General features: G+C 49.8%; 1 protein-coding gene across 1 annotated transcript; it reads right to left on the reverse strand.

The window, feature by feature from the left end:
* Positions 1-4022: 4022 nt before the first annotated feature.
* On the reverse strand, positions 4023-17532 carry STRIP2 (striatin interacting protein 2; the record flags this gene model as incomplete). Its single annotated transcript, XM_079543899.1, has 21 exons — positions 4023-4273; positions 5362-5566; positions 5811-5915; positions 7838-7904; positions 8428-8528; positions 9839-9965; positions 10165-10262; positions 10825-10899; positions 11129-11200; positions 11494-11557; positions 11923-11988; positions 12650-12873; positions 13400-13582; positions 13952-14079; positions 14168-14274; positions 14357-14425; positions 15013-15133; positions 15224-15358; positions 15434-15508; positions 16277-16346; positions 17404-17532. The coding sequence occupies 21 exons, from the start codon at positions 17530-17532 to the stop codon at positions 4023-4025; spliced, it is 2472 nt and encodes an 823-aa protein (XP_079400025.1).
* Between the last annotated feature and the right edge of the window lie 540 nt (positions 17533-18072).

Here is an 18072-nt window from a genome sequence, read left to right on the forward strand (position 1 = left end):
AATCAGAAGGAGCCAAAAAGGACGGGAGAAAACAGGAAAGGATGTGGTGGTGTGGTTCAGAAACGCTCTGCAGACTTTCTAAGTAGAGCAGTTCTGAGTGAGGCTTGGAGATAATAAAAGAAATCATGAATGAAAAATGATAAATAATACAAAAATTCATATTTTTACTATGTTAATAGAAAACAAAGATGATGTTTAATTTTTATTAACAAACCACATGGCTTGAAAGAAGCAATTATAATTATCTCCTTTTAGCAAAAACAACTGGCAAGATACATTTTTCTAACTACTCAGGGTAGAAAGAAGTAGCACTAATGACAACTGTGTCAGCAATATTAGATTGAGCACTCTGAAATCCCGTGAACTCAGCTGTTGGTTTTCATAAACACGTTTGAACCTGGCTAAAAAAAACAAGCTGCTGTTTGCACATGCAAGGCTTTAGATAAATAATTAAGGGCAGTTTGTGCAAACTGGGAGGATAATAAGCCTGACCTCATACAGTCACTGCTGTAGTTACAGTTTGATATATAAAGAGTGCACCAGCTCTGGCAGCTGGCAGGCCAGCACTTCTCACTGTCATTACAAGCTGCTCCATAAGCTGTGGAATTAATGACATCCTTCCCTTAGGGCAACCTGGGGGCCTTGGCTGGGACCTTAATGGGGACTCCCCCCCCCCCCCCCCCACCCAGCTGTCAACTTTCACAACTCTTCAAGGGAACTTAGGGAATGTCTTTGAGGCCTTTTATCCTTTGCTCAACTTTGCATGATGTTGGCTAACCAGTTCATAAGCTGCTTGTAAGGTCTTTGCCCATTCTGTCCCTAGGAAATGAGGCTAAAAACAGAAGGAGAAGAATCTTCAGGCAGTAAAGAAGACAGCTTACAGCCACCTGTAGGTTGAAGAAAAAGCTCTGCATGATGTTTGCAACAGAAACTGAGCACGCAGCCGTTCCTGGAACCAACAGCTGTGTTCAGGGTAAGGTAACACATATGGTTCCCTCAGCTGCACAGAAGCTATGAGAAACTTTGCTCTGAAATTCATTTGTTCTGCATCAAAAGGAGGGAGGGGAGATTGAGGTCGGACATCGGGGAAATTCTTTACCCAGAGTGGTGAGGTACTGGAACAGGCTGCCCAGAAAGGTTGTGGATGCCCCGTCCTTGGAGGTGTTCAAGGCCAGGTTGGATGGGGCCCTGGGCAACCTGGTTTAGCATTCAACGTGGAGGTTGGTGGCCCTGCATATGGCAGGGGGGTTGGAGATTCATGATCCTTGAGGTCTCTTCCAACCCTGGCCATTCTGTGATTCTGTGATTCTGTGATTCTGTGAAAATGATTCTCCCATAACTGCTGCCTCCTACCTCTCTTTTAGGGAGATGGAAACCCTCACTGTGAAGGGAGGGAATTTCCAATTGCTCAGGATGAAATATTTCCTAGCACTGCTGGAGAAGCAGCACCTTGGGCTCAGAAGTGCTGGTAAGAGAGTTTTCCAGAGGGGCCTCAGTGCTCAAACACCTTGAGGGAAAGTCTTGAGCTTATTGTATTGTTTGACTGACCCACATCTGGTTGTAACTAGAATAAGAGGTTCCCCCTATTCCTGTTAAACTGGTGTGTCAGCCCCACAGCTGCTTTGCAGAGTGCAGTGAGAACAGTGGTTTTCATCACCTTCCAAAGCATGGCCTGCCTCAATAAAAGCGTGATAAAGCCATGATGGGGTAAAAGAAGTTAAAAGCTCTGCCTTCTCCTGTTTACTTCTTTTTTTACACATGGGCTCAGTTTTCACATAAGGGGATGTCTACAGAGCTTCATTTTGTTTGGTGGTGGAAATAGTATTGAAACATTACAGTTATTTCCACCTTTCTACCACACAGAGATTCAGTCAAGAATTTGTATTTCTGTTCTCAGTAAAGATAGAAAACATGATAAGCTGCGGAACCCTCACATGAAGCACAGTTTAAATACAAAAGGTAGAAGAATGAACCTTATGTCAAACAGAATAACTAGGACCTACACTAACATTGCAGGGAAGAGACCAAAAAAAAAAATGTTTTGAGGCAAATACAAAGGGCTTTTCTAAGTTTGTGAGTTCAGTAATCCCAGCTACAAGATGCTGACCTGCAGGGAAATGAGGAAAGCTGCACATCTGGTAGGAAAATCAGAGAAATCATCACAGAGAAAATCCTGAGCTGTCCTGCTAGTCCTGGGCTCTGTATTTGCAGCATGGGGCTGAAGCCAGTGGTATTGTGTTGAGGGACATGGTTTAGTGGGAGCTATTGGGAATAGGCGAACAGTTGGACTGGATGATCTTTTAGGTCTTTTCCAACCTTGGTGATTCTATGATTCTATGATTGCACATAACAGCTGCATTTCTACCACATAGATATGCAACAGACCTGACTTTTTGGGTTAGTTTGAAGGGAGAGTTCTAAAAGGAAATAAAACCAACCAAAATTAGGATGTAAATTAAGGTGCACAAAGAAAAAAGTTCACGTGAATGAACGGACTTGAAAAGTCACTCTGGTTTATTGTGAACAGAAGCACTCTTAAAAAGGGTGAGCGGGTTTACTAATGGCAGCTTTGAAAAGTGCCTTTTGCAAACCACATCAAGGAAACATTCTCAATTCAATTCCACAGCAATAAGCACAAATCCTGCCATGACAAATACCTGTGGTTTCATCACCTGCATGCTCACTGCATCGGTAGCAGCACAGCGGGGGAGAAACCCACTTTTGCTTGCACTATATTGACACATTTTTCTTTGACAAACTGATTTCATAAGGGAGGAAAAATTAGACCAGGATTCCCTGTGCATGGCTGACAACATTCTGTAGAAAAAGATATAATCTTTCATCTCTTATAATCTTTCATACCCTGTCACCATACTCACAGCTCGTTGTGTGAGTCTGAACGTTCTGGACTGCACCATCTGCTGTTTCTGTCATATGATGGCAGCAAAGTGGTACCTAAAGCACTCTTCCTCCCCGCTTTAAGACTCGGCACAAACATCCTCCCAGAGAACCGAAAACCCGTGCAAAAATCAGGTTATTTTCCAGAAGACTGTCTCCTGTAGGGCTGCAAAGGGTAAGGAGCAATGAAGAAAGCTCTCTGGAAACCTAACGTTGCAGTAATTATCTTTCAGAAACAGTCAGCCTGCTGCATTTTACTTCCCCGTATGGACTTTGTCATGGAGCATCTTGCTTGATGAGAAAAAAAGCCTTTTTGTGTCATGTGTAGACATCCTATAGCGTGAGTCAGTAACTTCTGGGCCAGTAATTCTGGACTTACAGCGGGTAGAGAGAAACATGGCAGTGAATCTCCTCTGCAGCTCTTTGCCCTGCAAGCTCTTTGTTCATTTTATTCTCCTAGCGATGAGCAGAGGTGAAGGAAGTGGAGCAATGGTAAAGGTAAATGCATTACTATCCCTAGTGACCAATGCAAAAACTGTGTGAATCTGCTGAACAATCCCAGCAGTGATGCTGCCTTGGGGACAAGTGGTAATGTCATCCCCTTTGGCCAAGTCATCCAACTCTACTTGGGACTGTCACAGATGGTGCCACCTATTTTGTGTTTTTTACTTCATCATAGCAGTGTGGTGCTTGAAGCACATCATCATAAATGAACAAATGAAAACACATCAGCTCAGCTTGAGGCATCTGGGTGAGATGAAGACTTATCAAGGCTCAGATACCCTTACAACAGACTTAACGAGCTAAGGGACAGCACAGGCTCAGATCTCTCATACACAGTTGTAAATCTGCAGTGAAAACCAGGTGAGGCCACTCCTGAATGAGATGCCAGAACCTGGTCCTCGGCCTCCATACAGCTCTGTTGGTACCTCATGGCCTCCAAGAGGTCACAACAAAGGCAAAACCTCCAAGAAAACGAGAGTTGAGGTGTCTGGATGGTTACAGAGAGGCCTGGACGCTCTAAGAAGGTGATTTTCTTCCAGCTTTACTTAAAATGATCTTCCTTTCCTCGCTGTGTAGCACCTGGAGTCCCTGCTGGGACGGGACGGCTGACGTGGTGGCTCTCACTGGTAGCGCAGCAGCTCTTCCCAGCGGATGGGCTGGGAAAACACCTCCCGCTCCAGCCACAGCTCGTAGGAGTAGTGGAAGTCCTCGGGGAGCTCCAGCCGCTGCCCCAGCACGCTCTGCAAGCAGTTGTCCACCGGTGCAAACTCTGAATCCTGAGGTTTGTCGTATCTGCGGCTGTTGAAGGCTTCGATGCTGGCTCTCAGTGTGCATTCTTCAGCTTGGAAGTCCCACGGCCTCGCATCAATATCTAGGTTTAAGATCGAGCAAGACCGTAGCGTGGCGGAAAAAAAAGAAGGTTTGAACAAAAGGAAGGATGAAGGCTTTACAGCATCACACGCTTGTGTTGATTCGCCAGTTTGTTGTTCTTAATTCTGTGATAATTATTCATAGCGAGCTCCCATTATGCAAGCATTTTAATTTGAAGTAATTAACTGAAACGTATTAAAATCGCTTGTAAATTAGGCAGAGTTAGAAAGCTGCCTGTAGAAACACAGTTATTTCTGTTGTCTGCTTTGAGGACTCTGTGCAATTACAAAGCTACTTTGTTTGGAAAGGCCTCATCGCTTCTACTCAGAATCTCCACAGACTTCTAAAGGAGAGACCAAGATTTAAAGCACACTGCTAAAACATCACAAAGTTCATTGTAGCCTATTGAAAAAAAAAAAAATTGAAAATTTGGGCAAATTTAACAGTGTTGGAAAACTAACAATTGACTGTAATAACCACAGTACTTTAAATATGATAATATTGTGTAAACACAAAAAAGCAGTGTTTTATACTTGGCCTTTAGGAGCTCTAGCTCTACATGAACAAATCATTTGCTCCATAAAGATTTAAAAAATTCATGCCAAGGTCTCAGCAGCGCTCAAAGGATGAAAAAGCCTTCTAAAAATACAGATTTAGAGCACAGAATTGCTGTTTAAACAGACCAGCATGTCCAGCCTCTGCTTCAGCTTATGGATTCACAACCTTGGGCTGTAACCAACATTGTCTCTCTGGTGTGAAGTATTGGGCCAAATGCTTGGATTTCCCCTCTGTGGCCATCCCAGGCATGCAGGTTTGGTGCAGAGCAGTTTGGTGCCTCAGTGGTGAAAGCAATCAATTTGGGAAAATGGAAATGGAGGCCTGGGTTTGGTAGAAACTCATCTTGGAGACCCGAGCTGACTGCATCCCATCCCGATCCGATTATTCCTCATGCAATTAGTTCCCTCCTGATGGTGCATTAAGGCTTCAGAAAAAGAAAACCCAGGTGCTGGCCCAAGCAAGTTTATAGCGTTCCAGCAGGCCCTCAGGCTAAACTTGCCCATGACCAGGACTCCTCCCAGCACAACTCACCGTTGCCATACGCCCAGTCGTCGTTCATGCGGTGCCGCACCTTCTGGTAGATGGCCGACATGGTCTTCATGTTGCTCTTTCTCCACTGGCGCCCCAGGTATTTGGTCTGGATCTTCAAAAGTTTGAGAACGTACAGCTGCATCATGGCCTGCTTCACCTTCAGAGCTCGCTTCAGTATCGGGGCCGACTTGAAGACTACCAGCATCTGCCAAAAAAAGGCATTGGAAATCAGCGCAGGGAGCTCAACAAAACAGTGGAAATGCTGCTGCCTGCACAGCTCCGGGCGGCACCACTTTGTGAAAGCATGTGGAAGACAAAGAACTGGGCTTTGTCCTTAAATGTCAACATTGGGTCCCCTGTTGTCCACATTGGCTTCACTCATTCATCAGTGGCTTGGATGAAGGAACAAATTGCCTCCTTGGCAACTTTACTACGGTGATCCTCCTTACCATTGTCCTCGAGTGCTTCCACTTGGTCAGCTTGTTGAGGATCCTCAGCAGGTTAATGCAGGAGAATAGGTTTCTCCAGCAGAACTGGTTGTTGTCTCCAGCTTCCTGCAAGCAAAGAGGGGAAAGCAGAGGCCTGAGGGTTCACCATCACACTGCCGATGGCACGTGGAGACAGGGAAACCCTTCTGGAAAGAATCCTCAGTGCTTTAATTTGTGCTTCGGTTTAGAGTGTTATCCAAGAGAAATCACATTGCTTTGCCATGGGAAACGTGTGTTTTAGGAGATTTGTACTGATTGTCTGCCAAGCAAATTACAGCCCAGTCATCACTGCTTGGCAAACGTTTTGTTGCCAATTATATAAATCAATTTGTAAATTACTACATGCTTAGAAGACAGTACGGATAAATAAGAAGAAATGACAAAATAATGAAGGATGGAAACCAGCAACATTTCTGTTGGGAGAACAAGATTTTTCTACAGCAAAGATCCTCTCCACCTTAAGTGCAGCCCATGCATTACTTTAAATACGAGCTGCATGTCAGCACCCCCAGCACCAGTGTGTGGAAGTGGTGCCCGTGGCACATCTGAGCACTAATTCCATCAGCACAGCCACTTGGTTTCTGCTTGCACAGCGCTGAGCACAGCTCAAGTGTCCCACAAATAACCTATTTGGGTAAGAGCAGAAACAAGTGCTACTTATAGGCCACTTGCAGCAAGCTACAGCCTTAATGACCACTGGAAAAATCACAGCCTGTTGAGCGTTCCACCTTCTGGGCATCCTCAGGTAGAGAGTGTGATTAGACACTGATGGAAGTGTCAGAAAACAAGATTTACCCAAGAAAATGCTGTCAGCATGATGTCTTTGTTCTTAAAGGTAAGCACCAACCATATCATCCCAGTAAGCAATGGTGAAAGCAGCGGCACGCGTATCATACTTTGGAGGCCCAAAAAGAAGGGATCTGCTGATAGAAGGCACTTAAATTCTGGGATCTGGTGAAAGCCACTCTGAGCAAATGCCCTTTTCTGCCAGCAGAGGCCATGGCTGTGCAGGAGGCTTCTCCCAACACGACCACCTCTGGATACTGCAGCTGAGTTATTTGTCCATTCCTGTGTAGGAGCAGCAGTTCCCGCAGTCCCTACTCTGGAAACAGCGCTGGTGAGCATGTCCTAGTTTTCCACAGAAGCAAACCAAGCACATCCTCCTGTGTGCAGCCTCCTGAAAGCATCATCATCTGTCACATCTGCTAGGAAGTGTGTTAGGGCTGTGATGTTAAATCAGTGCATCGGAGTTAAGACAAACGAAAAACAGCATAAAATATTGGCTAAGGAACAGAAACTACATGCACAGACGTCACTGAAGAACCAGGGTGTGTTTGATTTCTATAAATGGGCACTGGATTCTTATAGAAATAGACCTGGCGTCATTGCTGGACCTGGAGGCAATAAATAAAACAAGGAAGTGAAGAAGGAAAGGAAGGAAAGGAGAAAAAAAGTAATAGTAAAAATAAAAAGAAGGGTAAAAAAGAGAAGGACAAAGGGAGGAGAAGAAAAAAAAAAAGAGAAAGGAAAAGGGAGAAAGGAAGAAAGAAGGGGAAAAAAGAAAAAAAAAGGAAAAAAGGAGAAAATAAAAAGGGAAAAAAGAAGAAAAGGGGGGTGGAGGGGGAAGGAAAAAAAGGAAACAAGGAAGAGGGAAAAAGGAAACAAGAATAAAAGGAAAAAATACACTGTGTGCCACCAGAGCTCACAGCGATGTGTCACTAGATGTCTCCATCGGGCCAACTTTGGCTCATCAAAACCATAGGAAGCCTTTCCCTTTATTTCTATGATTGCAACGTGTTCACAGCCAAGGAAAACAACAGAGGCTCGAGATTTTAGCAGCAGCAAGGAGAGAAATTTTCAAGTCTTTATCCAGGAAAAGGTCTATTTTGGGGGCTGGCTGGATGCAAAGAACACAAGGAATAAAAGAAAAATCCTTCCTCACCCGCCTGCATAGAGCAATACTGTCACAAGTGCTCTGCTTTGCTTACCAGGCTTTCTGCAGTGAGCTCAGGCAACTCGTGGACTGTACAGTGTGGGTAATCCAGGACAGAGATGCTGTGGAAGATGAGAAAGAATAGACTCATTAAGGACAGTCGGCACGTGGGCCTAACGAGCAGAGCCCTCCCTGCTCCCAGGCATGCATTAGTGGGGATGCGGAGAAAGTGGATCCATTAGGACATGGCAGATCAGTTATTTGTGTGCATATTAAAAAACAAACAAACAAAAAAAAACAAAAAATCACTCATACAAAAAGCAAATTTTAGATTAAAATGGAAATATCTGACAGCAAGAATATTATCAGCAAGATAATGCGTGGCAAGGGCATCGAGTCTTGCCCAAGAAGATTTCCAAGCCTTCTGGGTCTACTGCCTTTGTAAGAGTAGCTAACCAAAAAACCCTCAAACGTACACATATCTAATATATAACATATGTGTGTAATAATAAAATGTACTCGTACATTTTATTCATATATATAAATGGGGTTTTTGGGGGAAAGCATCTGGCGTGGAGAAGGTTCAGTGCCACGCACTGTATGAGCATCGTGCTGTATTTCCCACTGCAGCTTCCCTGGCTGTACCTGTTCTTGGCTGTGATGTAGGACATGATGTTTTGGTTGAAGAACTTCAGGATCAGTGGGATGCAGTTGGCAAACACCAAATGTTGGGACACGTACTCAAACTGGGGGAGAGAAGCGAAACGGGTCAGCGTCAACGGGAACAACTGGAAGCACGTGCTGGGAATTGCCATTTCCAGTTGGGATGGTTTGCTCTGAACCTGGCAGACCATCTTGTGCACAAGTCTGCTGTGTGTAAGGCTTGCATTGCATACAATGACTCCCAGCAGCTGGGAAAGTGCATTGCCATGCAGAATTTCATGGCAAGACTTTGGAAGAGGTGCACTCAGCGACTGCAGGTAGCCTTTCAAGGTAAAAGCTGTTGGAAAATGTTCTATATGGAAGGAAAAGGAGGAGATTAACTACTATAAAAGATATGGGGTAACTTCCCTTCTGGCTTCTACAGATCACAGAATGTAGGGGCTGGAAGGGCCCTTAGGAGATCATCTATTTCAACCCCTCTGCTAAAGCAGACTCCCTAGACCAGTTTGCACAGATCAGCATCACAAAGAGCAGCCAGCAGCCTGAGAAGCTTGGACAGCTAACCCAAAATCAGAACTAAGGGGAAAAAAATTAAAGAAACCCAACAACACGCCTTCTCCAGACCTAACACTGGTCTGCAGGAGTGCTGCCACGCGGGAGAAGAAATGCAAGGAGCTGCTTTGGTGTGAAAAAAGGGACTGAATGCAAACTGGGATACAGGGGAACGTGGAACAAAGGTAAGATTGGAAACAAATATATTATTTTTTTTATTCTATCCAATCCAATCCAATACATGGATTTCTGTTAATCCTCCTGTATGTGTCATAGCATGCATGGGTTTGTATCACAGAGAAACCTCTTTAAAAAAGAAAATTAAAAAAAAGAAAAAAAGGAAAGAAAGAAAAAAGGAAAAAAAGAAAAAGAAAAATTTTAACACAAATCAGACTGCATCTAGGACCCTGAGCTGGTTCTACTGAAACCAGAGCCCTGAGAGTTCAACCCTGCTGAGGAGCTCATGAGTCCTGCCCAGCCCCACTGCTCGTCATGGAGGTTGGGCAGAGCAGGAGGGATCCTGCCTAACTCCTCCCCACCCCTGCTGCCAGGAGAGGCTCTTTCTCCCGAGATCTCCAGAATTCTAACCTGATTAACCACAGCATGTGTTCTTCCACGAATCCGAGAGCTCTTTCCACATGAGTGGAAACCACCCTGTCAACACACAGCCAAAGATGTATTGCAGGCAGGTTATTTCTGCATGAGTAACACTCTGAAAATCATGTCCCAGGGCTAGGGTTCATCCCTACAATCCACAGCTCCTCTAGGAAACGTTTCCTGGAGAGCTCCTGTAAGGATGCACCAACCCCATGAGCACCAACCGTGCCTCCTCGGTGCTCACCTGGTAAATATGGTTCAGCTTGAAGTGCTTGAGGAGCAACAGCAGCAGCGCCGAGATGCTCTTCACGATAATCTCCTTGTGCCTGTTCACATCAATCCCCAGCTTCATGCTCTGCAGGACGGTGATGCTGGCGCGGTGGAGGAAGATGAAGGCTAACCATCAACCTGATGGGACCATCACTGACCCACATCCCTTGGACCATGCGGCCATCCCCACATCTGGAGCTCCTTGCCCACCTCTGGGGCCCCCTGAACCTCTTTGCAACCCCCAACTTTCCTACTTGGTCCAAGGCTGAAACAGCTGGAGGTATCTCCTTGAGGACTTACGGCATCTCCTCAGGCAAGACATCTGCCAGGATGTTGATGGAGTCAGTCTTGGCCTTGGAGGTGGGTGCTGCAGCAAGGAGGATCTTCAGCAGAGCGATCTGCAGAGGAGGCAGGTGTGGAGGCAAAGGGGGAATGGAATCCCTTCCTTTTCCTTGAGACTGGACAACTTCAAGCCAGCTCTAGAAGGTTCCACCAGCCCAAGGTCCAGTCATGGTGATGGGCCAGCTATGCCAACGCTCAGCTCTCCTTTTGTACCCGACTGCAGGCAGCAGGGCAGCTCACCTTTTGTATTGAGTTGATGCACTGAGCTCTAGTGGTATGGATAAAAGTGCTGCAGCTTAATGTGTTTAAATGTTTGTCTCTCCCTACAAATAGACTGTAGGTGCCCAAAAAGCATCTTAACAGAGCTGAATTTTGAATTTTTTAAATTGTACTGTGTGGGAATCTCTTGAGGCCATAGGAAAGCCGGAAGGGATGCCCGCTGTCCTATCTTCAAAGACTGGACCATGCTCCTGGTTATCTGTCCCCCTTGATCCTATGGAACCCTCCTCTCGGAGATGACTTTCTACCCAGCTCTGCTCTGGATTCCCACCAAAATCCCAGCGTTCAGATCCCAAACACCCACAGACTCTATTTTATTTCTAAGAAACACAGGCTTACCATATACTGGGGGAGATTGTATAGCATGGCTCGATACAAGACCTCACAAGGGGTTTCTTGGACTTCCTCTTCACCCTAGCACAGGGAAACATTAAAAACAAGGGGGAAAAAAAGCATTTCTGGTCTGCACACTTGAGATATGTCAATTATCTCCCTGTTATCTCCTCAATTATCAACTAGGGGATTGGAATTAACGATTGGGTCACGATGTGGTGTTTGAGAGCATTGGAGGGGTGACCAGAAGGTACAGGTTTCTGTGGCATCTCTTCCCTGTGCCCATGTAGTGATGGGGAGCACATCTTACCAGAGACATGGGGCACTTCTCCAGCTCCTCTTCATTCTTGATCTGGACATCTGAGATGGAAACGTACTTGTGCTGGCAAAATACACAGAGGCAGAGCAATGATACAACTACAGGATGCAACACCAAGCAACGACAGCATTTGCTGAGCTTGCTGAGGACTGAATCTCCATCAGACCTTTTCTGTGGGCTGAGAGCATGCACGTAAGCAACTCCAAACCTTTTGTGAATGATGCATCACCAAAGCTGCTGCATATGAAACTCGATGCCCTGCAGTCTCTCTATGGCCATGGTGATCTTGGCCAAAGATTCCCTCATTTCTGTGAGATCCCCATTGATCTGATCCCATCTTAGAGCCATTGTCTCACCTGCTTCAGTGTCTTCACGCTCTCATGAATGGGCCGTGGCAGCCCTATCAGGGTCTCAGTGTCCCTGGAGGGGAAGGCAGAAGGTAAATACAAGGCTAGGATGAGATAATATGGGAGGTATGCCCTTAACTTGCAACAGGGGTCATTCAGGTTACTAGGAACAATTTCTTCTCCAAAAGGAACCATGCAGTGTGGCACCTGGGGACATGGTGGTGATGGGTTGATGGTTGGACCTGATGATCTTAGCGGTCTTTTCCAACCTTAATAATTCTATGACTGCAAGACTGGAGAGGAGATGTGGGGCACTTCTATCACATACGAACATCACACATTCCACAGCCCAGTCTCTGTGGACGCCTGCTGGCAGATAAATGGCACCGAGGGGAGCTGGGGGACAGGCTCTGGTGGCCCCTCACACGTGACACTCACTGTCCCAGAGTGAAGCCGATGAATTTGTTCCTGCTTGCCTCCAGGAAATGCTCAATGTCCTTCTGCCTGATGGAGCAGCAGAGAAATGAAAACAAGGAGGAAAACGCACATATATCTGAACTGCTAAGAAAGAGCATGGTGCAGGACAAGAAACTTTTAGCTTTCTAGGATCAATTTCTAGAGGTATTCATAGCTGTTGACTACAGCCACCATCGCTCACATTGGTTGGGAACAACGTGAACCAAAACCAGAGCTGAGCATGTTGACATGGAGCAGAACAGCATCGTGTGTGCTCCCGTGTTTCACAGGATGAGATCAGCAGCAAAAATCTCACATGGATTTGAGGGATGGGACTGAGGATTTCACTCTCTTTTCCACCCCCATATCATACGTAGCAGAACTGGCCTTGGAAGGGATAGCACCAATCCTTCATGCTGCGCCGTGTTTCTCCTGTTTCTCGCCCTCTACACAAGGCCCCTCAAGAAGATTTCATTTGGCCACAAGCGAGTCCCACTCGATGCATAAGGGCCATGCTCATTAACCGCAATTAACCCAGGGCACTGCCCTACCTAGACCCATTGCAGCTGGCTGGGAAAGCTCCCAGCCCACACTCCCTATCCCTTCCCATTGCACCCGGGATTCCCCGCATGGCATTTCCATGCATTGGCCAGCCCTGGCCACACTTGGCTAGGGCTGGGGAGGATGGCAATGACACCCCACAATCTACCTGACTTTGGGGGCCCAGGGCAGCCCTTTGGGGAACGACACCCGCTCAATAGGAGGACGCTGGGCTGGTATGGTAGGGAGGAGAGCATCCCGCTCCATCAGGTCCAGCTCCCCCTCGATCCCACCATCCACTTCATCACCCTCCTCTTCATCAACTCCTGTTTCATCATTCTTGAAGGGGTCTCTCTCATTGTAGATATCCAGGCTGTCTTGCTTCATCAGGGGCTGCAGCAGAAGCGGGTGGAGAAATCAGTGTCACGCCATGGATTCCAGTTTCCTCCCAGCCAACAGCTCCTGACATCTCCATCCTAAAGGGCTGAACTCCCAGATGTGCCCTGGGTGAGAATTTCCCTTCTGGCTGCCACCAGAGCGCTGGACAAGAAACAACCCCTCTCTGTACAACAAACTCTCTGTCACCTCCTTTTCCGTTTTAATTATTGGAGCTACCATCCAACATCCCCCCCCCAGCAAAAGAAGCATTTTCATCCTCTGACCACACCACCACAGCACCAGGAACTGAGCTAAAAAAAGACAAGTTTGCTGCAAGCACTTTGGTCTCAGCGCTTATCAGCCCTTTGCCATAGGGTCAGGGCTGTCTGCTCGCTTCCTCCATCTTGAGTGCTTCACAGGGCTGATCTGCAGCAGCTTATTTTTCAGCTTTTATGAGATGAAAAATGCTTAGAAAAGGGGGAGGAAAATGGGATCAAACCCGTTGGAGAAGGGTTGGCCATGCCCAAGGAGGAGCCCTTACCCGCCGACTGCGGTGCCCACGCTTCTGCTGCTGCTCAGCCAGCTCAATGGAGCAGGTGGGCGGTGAGGCGGCACGCATGCTGCGCATCACCTGGATGCTGTCCTCGGGCAGGGGTGGCAGCCCAAGCTCCTCCCTCCTCCTCACCTTCATCATCTGCAGGGCTTCAAATCCTCCCAGCGTGAACTAGGGACCAAGGAGAGAGGTGGCAGAGTGGGGAGGGGATGAGCCCCAGGGCTGCGCAGCAATTCGGAGCTTCTAGGTGGAGGTTATCAAAGTGGGGAGTTGAGAAGGAAGAAAGCACAGCATTTCTCCAGCCTTCTTCTGCACCCTGCATCCCAGAAATCCCAAAAGAAATCGTTCACCTTGTGCCATCCTAAATCATGGAATGGTTGGAGTCGGAAAGGACCTTGAGAGGTCACCCACTCCAACTGTGATGACAAGGACATCTACAGCTCGATGACGTTGCCCCACTGTGCTCGGATTAAGCACTGGATTGCATCCACCACCATCCCCTGCATTCCCAGTGCCTGGAAAAGGAAATTGGGCACCCACCAGGAGCACCTTCCAGAGCAGGAGCAAGACCTTCTTCATAGGAAAGTGTGGAGCGTGGCCGCTGCAGAACTTGGTCACCATGGTGAAGAGCAAGAGAGCGAAGGGCTCATCGGAGCGCATGGGGAAACCTGGCAGGGAGGGAGCAGGAGTGAGCTTGGGGCCGTCCCCATCGCAGGGCTGTCCCCACCGAAGGATGCCGTGACCCCCGTGGCTCACTCAGCTCTGTCCTGAAGGTCTCCCGGCAGGATTTCCACTCTGGGGGATCCGTTTCCAGTTCCACACGGATGTTCTCCACCAGCAGGTACATGACGCTGAGCAGCACCCTTATGGGACAGCGCGGTGGGGAAGTGACACACATGGTCCCCAGCCATCGTCCCCAGCGGATCCCAGTGCCACCACGGGTACCTGAGCTCAGTGCTGTCGGCCAGTGAGATGGCTGGCTTCCGCAGCGCACTGCTGCACGCCTGGCTGTTGCTGTGGGGAAGGGGAAGAGCTCAGCGGGGCGGCTCCTCATCCCCAGCCCACTCCCAAAATACAGCCGTGGTGGTCGGGGAGGAGAACGAGGAGAAGGGATGAGATGAGGAGAGTGAGGAGAACAGGGAGGAGAGGAAGACGAAGAAGGTGAGGAGAATAAGATGAGAGGGAGGAGGAGAATGAGGACAATAAGGTGAAGAAGAGGAGAGTGGAGAAGATGAGGAGGATCAAAGAAGGAATGAGATGAAGAAGAGGAGGACGAGAATAAGATGAAGAGCGTGAGGAGAATGAAGACAAGGGCAAAGAAGATGAGGAGAATAAGATAGAAGAGGGTGAGGAGAACGAGAAATAATATTATGAAGAGGGTAAGGATGATGAAGAGGAATAAGATGAAGGGTGAGGAAGGATAAGGGTGAGGAAGATGAGAATGAGATGAAGAAGGTGAAGGATGGGGAGAAAGAGTAAAATGAAGGATGAGGAAGAGAGGAAGATGAGGATGGAAAAAAGACTGAGATGAAGAGGAGGCTGCGGAGGAGAATAGGATGAAAAGGAGGGTGAGGAAGGTGGGAGCCGCGGCGCCCTCTCACTCGATCTCCATGCTGAGCAGCTCCAGGAAGGCGCTGAAGGTGCCCAGCTGGTACAGCAGGAAGCTGTTGTGCCGTGACCAGTGCAGGACATCGCCTTCGCTCTCACAGTCTCCGAACACTCCTGGGGAGGCCCAGGGAGGAATGTGGTCAGCGAATGCTGCCCTGCGACCCTCCAGGACCCTTCTGGGACAGAGCTGGGCCTGGTGCTCACCCTGTGCCAGGTAGAGGATGGCCCGCGCCGCCCGCAGCCGCCGCTCCCTGCTGACCACCTCCAGCCCCTCCAGCAGCCGCAAGATTTGGGCCCTCTGCTGCGCTGTGTCCAGCTCCGGCCACTGCCGGCCCCGCGCTGCAGAGGGCACAGAGCAATGTGTGGGCCGTGGGGCAGCCCTGTGCCGTGGGGCACTGAACACAGAGCCCATACCTTGGGGGCAAAACTCCTCCTCGAAGCATCGCCGGTTGGTGCTGAGCTCGGGCTCCTCGGTGTAGCTGTACAGCTCTGCTGGAACAGGGTCAGCCGTTACCGGAAGGCTTTTCACCCCTCTTATCACCACCAAATTCCTCCCATGTGCCCAAGATGTGGAGCAGAACCCCAGCCTTGTCCTGGAGCTCTCTTTGGAAGCTCCACTGGGCACTGGGCTCCCATTCAACGCTTCCACATCCATCCATTCAGTCCCGTTTCACGTTGCCATGGGGCAATGGGAACACTGCAGATATCCCAGCGTGGCATTAAAATCTGATATAACCCAAATGGGAGCCAGAGCCTCACAGCAGCTCTCCTGGTGGGTGCTCATGGGGCAATGGGGACAGTGCTGATATCTCAGTGTCCCTGAGCTCTGCGAAATGGGATCAAACAGGATGGGTTTAGGATGCCCAAGGGAGTTCTAAGCTCCCTTGGGCATCCTAAACCCATCCTGTTTGATCCCATTTCGCATTGCCATGAGGCAATGGGGAGACAGCATGGATATTCCAGTGTGACATAAAAACTGGGACCGAGAGCCATACAGGAACCCTACAGCCAATCCTAGGGTAACCTCCCCCCTCTCCCCTTCCCCCACTGCCCCATTGCATCTGCAGTGACATAGGAATTTTTTGGAGAGTCATTTTGCCCAATAATTTTGGGCAAATAAAATTTTGCAAACAGCTCCAGGATTTGGGGTTTTACACTGTTTCCTATACATTCCCTATGCTCCTATGTCATTAACCCCCTCGTTAATTAAACCCTCCTCTCTCTCATTACCAGGATGCTGCCACCCCACAGCCCCACCTGCCAGCTCTGCGCCACGGCTGTCGGTGTCCCCGTACTCGAACTCCACGGTGGGGAAATCCACAGAGCCCTGCGTGTTTGGAAGTGGTGCGTAAAAATAGCAGCGAGCCCTGGCTGCAAACAGCCCCGTGCACGCTCAAATCCATGGCTTGCGCCCTGCCAACAGCCCCACACGTGCTCTCCATTTCTCCCCAACCCAAAACCTCCCGGCTTTAAATCCACAGCTTGCATCCTGCACGCAGCCCCATTCACGCATCCCCGTTCATCCCGACGTAAACCCGCAGCTTTTACCCTGCCCACAGCCCCGCGCGCGGACCGCAGTCCTTCCCGTCTGAAATCCATGGCTTCCATCCAGCTCACAGCCCCATGCACGCATCCACACAGCCCCACCTGTGCTCCCCAGTTCCTTCCAGCTTAAATTCCAGGGTTGTCCCTTCTCCCTGCGTCCCTCCCCAGGTCTGCAGACCCCCCCCTTCCCCACGGCCACCCCGCTTCCCCCATTTCCCGCAGCGGGAGCGGAACTGGAGCGTGAAACCCCGGGGAGGGAACGCATGAATGGGTCGTGGATGCCACTTCCATCGCTCTCCTCTGGCTGTGGGGCGGAGCGAGGTGCATCGGCCCCATTCCTATGGGTACCCCCGAGATGCGCAGCACGGGGCTGAGCGCTCTGCACCAAAACTCCGCTTTTTTCGCCCCGTTTTTGCAGCCCAGGGCTGCGGATCCCCCTTCGGGATCCTAAATCCCAGAAGGAATTCAGGACTAATCGGATCAGGGGGGCCACGAAGGGGGGAGTGAAGCCCCGGCGCACCCAACACAGGAGCCCGCTGTGGGTCATGGCTGCTCCGCAGCGATGGGCTCAGGGTCCCCCGGTGCCGTTGCGCCGGCTGTCGGGGTGCGGGGAGCAGCCACGGGCTCTGGGGGGGCATTGGGGTGCAGGGGGGGGGACGACACAACTGGAATAACCAGCGCTGTGACCCTGGGGACCGCTCAGGGAACCCCCTCATACCCCCCCCCGGACTCCCCGTGCCTGTGGGATGGAAGCACGCACCCACAGAACAACCGACCCCCCCCTCCCCACCCGCAGCTCCTCAGCGCTCCCAGCCCCATTTTGTGTCCCCCGTCCCCACCTCGGACTCCTTCCGCTGTCCCCTGAAGAGCTCCCGGCCCTTGGCGGGGGGCTGAGCTGCAGGCTGCCCCATTCGGGCCCTTCCCACGTTGGGGTTCGGGTTCGGTGCCCCCCCCGCCGCCTCCTCCATGCGTTGCGCCCTCCGCGCCCCTCCGCGCACGTGGGGGCCGCGCCTCGCGCCCCGCCCCCCCGCTCCTATTGGCTGTTCCGTGGAGGGGGCGGGGCTTGGGGGGGGACACACCTCCTCACCCCGTCCTGCTATTGGATGAGGGTGGGGTCTATGGGGGTGTTGGGGTGTACGGGGGGCACCGTTGAGACGAAGGATACCGGGAACAAGGGGTGCTGGGGGGGGCACGTGTTGGTGCCCATAGAAGGGGCTGGGGGGGCTGTGGGGTGACCCTGTAGGGTGGGAGCTGGAGGCTGTCAGTGAGGCAGTGGGTGGAGGGGAGGGCAGTGACCCCACAGTGCTGCCATACAACAAACATTTGCCACATCCAGATGGGGGTGGGGGTCCCATCCCATTCCCATCCCATCCCCGTCCCATCTCCATCTCCATCCCCATCCCATCCCAAGCCAAACCCCGTCCCATCCATTCTCTTTTCCATCCCAGCCTTATCCCAACCCAACTCTATCCCCATCCCCTTCCCCATTCCAAGTCCAAGCCCAACCC

Source organism: Tetrao urogallus (assembly GCF_951394365.1).
Source record: "Tetrao urogallus genome assembly, chromosome: 1".
In the NCBI taxonomy this organism is placed as follows: Eukaryota; Metazoa; Chordata; class Aves; order Galliformes; family Phasianidae; genus Tetrao; species Tetrao urogallus.